The sequence below is a fragment of the Branchiostoma belcheri genome, unplaced genomic scaffold, assembly GCF_001625305.1.
Source record: "Branchiostoma belcheri isolate BF01 breed outbred unplaced genomic scaffold, Haploidv18h27 scaffold93, whole genome shotgun sequence".
Lineage (NCBI taxonomy): Eukaryota > Metazoa > Chordata > Leptocardii > Amphioxiformes > Branchiostomatidae > Branchiostoma > Branchiostoma belcheri.
This window is the reverse complement of record NW_017804609.1, coordinates 59,543-61,860: the sequence shown is the minus strand read 5'-3', so window position 1 is coordinate 61,860 and position 2,318 is coordinate 59,543. Positions and strand designations below refer to the sequence as shown.

General features: G+C 38.8%; 1 protein-coding gene across 1 annotated transcript in view; it reads right to left on the bottom strand.

Annotated features, from left to right (window-relative positions):
* LOC109488276 (SCO-spondin-like) overlaps positions 1-2,318 on the bottom strand; it is a 14,706-nt gene that overhangs the window by 10,172 nt on the left and 2,216 nt on the right. Inside the window, exons 3-4 of the mRNA XM_019792469.1 lie at positions 859-956; positions 207-305 (exon numbers count right to left, since the gene is read on the bottom strand). Of these exons, the coding sequence (XP_019648028.1) occupies positions 207-305; positions 859-956 (197 nt within the window). The remainder of the gene's footprint in view (positions 1-206; positions 306-858; positions 957-2,318) is intronic.

Here is a 2,318-nt window from a genome sequence, read left to right as displayed (position 1 = left end):
CTCACTCACCCACTCACTCACTCACTCACTCACTCACTCACTCACTCACTCACTCACTCACTCACTCACTCACTCACTCACAAACTCAACCATTCTTTCTTTTTTTCTGGTTCCTTACCTGATATTTGTATAAAATCTTTGAATGAGTTTTCAATGCTATGACAAGTTTAATATCTAGAGACAAGAAGTAGTAATATAAAACTCACGCGTATGGCATGTATCTCCGGTGTAGCCTGTCCCGGCACAGTCACAGGTGTTCGGTCCCACACACGATCCACCGTTGTTACAGCCCTGGCTACAGATGGCTATGGGTGGGGAATACAGTGCAATTACGACACCATGCGGAATTAGTCTGAACTACAGATAACGGTAACGTTATAACAGTTACAATATTATAGAAAGTTACGAAGTTTCCTGCCATAATCTACTTGAAGATGGATGAATATGAACTTAATTTTGTAGCACAGAGAACCATGAAGTCTATGGTAGATATAAAACTACATATTTTTTACCTCTAATACTAGTACTACGGGTATTCCTTGAAGTAGACAAGGAACTTTTATGGTGTAGCAAGGCCTGCTAAAATCTAGACGGGCTTCCAAATGTTCCATAGAATCATTCGAACGCGTTTCGAGTGCGCCGCTTTCGAAAATTCGAATACAGAATTCGGGTGTTGGAACACAATGTTTTGTTGTTGAGGCAATTTTTTTCTTGGGACACCAAATTTTAGCATTTTTGCATCGAAAGGTATGTTTTCTCGGGTGGGCATGATACGCATATACTAGCATAGAATACTACTACAACAAGCAAGGCGTGTATTGCTAAAAAATAAAATGAAAAGTCTCGCCAGTTTCTCACCTATTTCGCAAGTATCTCCTGTATAGCCATCGCAGCAGACAGTGATGGTGTCTGGTTCAGTAACGGTCACCAACTGTACCACAGTCTCTATGGTGGACCTGGGATTAACCATGCAAGGGGACAACCATGAAGAAATATGCAACGCACCCAGCAAGAAATAGCAGAAAAGGAAAGGGGGAAGGGGAAATAAAGTCTTCTGTTTTTATAAAAGAATGATAAAAGTCTTCAGAGTCGACATATGAATTGCCATCTAATTTCTGTTAATGTAACGTTACTAGTAACGCTACAGGTGGCAGTTTTTTTTTCAAGTTTTATTACCGTTTGACTTCCTAAAATATTGAACTGGAGTCAACGAAACTTGATTCCACCATAGTTAACGTTAACGGTTACATATTCAACTGTATCGATTATACTTAGAGAATCAGAAAAACGACTCAAGAAAGCTATTTAATTAAGATATTCTATTTGAACCTTTAAACAAACAGGGATATCGATCAATGGAGAACAATACACAGAAAGTTCTGTAAAGCTAAACGTCTTCTAATAAAGGGTTAATGCACTGCCCCGAGTTGTATATGGTGTCATAACTGCATGAGCAGCTGCCATAACCACCGAATAAACCACCGTGTGAGCGAAGCGAACGAGGTGGTTTATGAGGTGGTTATGGCAGCTGCCCATGCAGTTATGACACCATATACAACGAGGAAAAGGCAGTGCATTAAAATTATTATCATATAGCCTATCCAAACTGTCAATCAACACAATTCCTGTTTGAAATACAACAGCTTTAATATATATACATACATAAAAATACATTCGAATATATTATACGCTTTAAAACAAATATGGATAATTTCATTTAATGCAAATTGTAGTTTAAATGAAGCTAAACAAAAGTTTATTGGACAGAAAAATGCTACAAAGGTTTACAGAAAGAGTCGCATGCCCCTATACCCTATAACATAATGGTATCAGCCATAACACGACATGTGCTGTTATTCCGCCATAACACCACATGTGCTGTTATCGGGAAATAACAGCACGGGTATCCGGGCCTCTGATTGGTCCACGCCGTCCGGCTATATGATAAAGTGCTATATACGTGTGCTAAATTGTCAATTAATGGTTAATGACCCACCATGAGCTTGAGTTGTTAACGGTAACATACTATCTCTGAAAAAAACAATAGGTCACTGGCCAGGCGTTATTTCACCGAGGGAGTAGGCCTCATTGACTGAAATCGAAAATGAAACTACCTGTGTCGGAGAGGATTTACAAATATTGTTTCTCAAACGCAGTGCTTGGTGGTGGAAGACGAAAATCATTTCATCTCTAATCATATCAAACACCAATTATTTACCACCGTGTCCAAAATGCACCCTTACTTTCCCACTATTCCTTACCAAGAGAAAACAATTTTACTACTAAAATCAAGGAATCCACATATCTTAGAAGAAGTG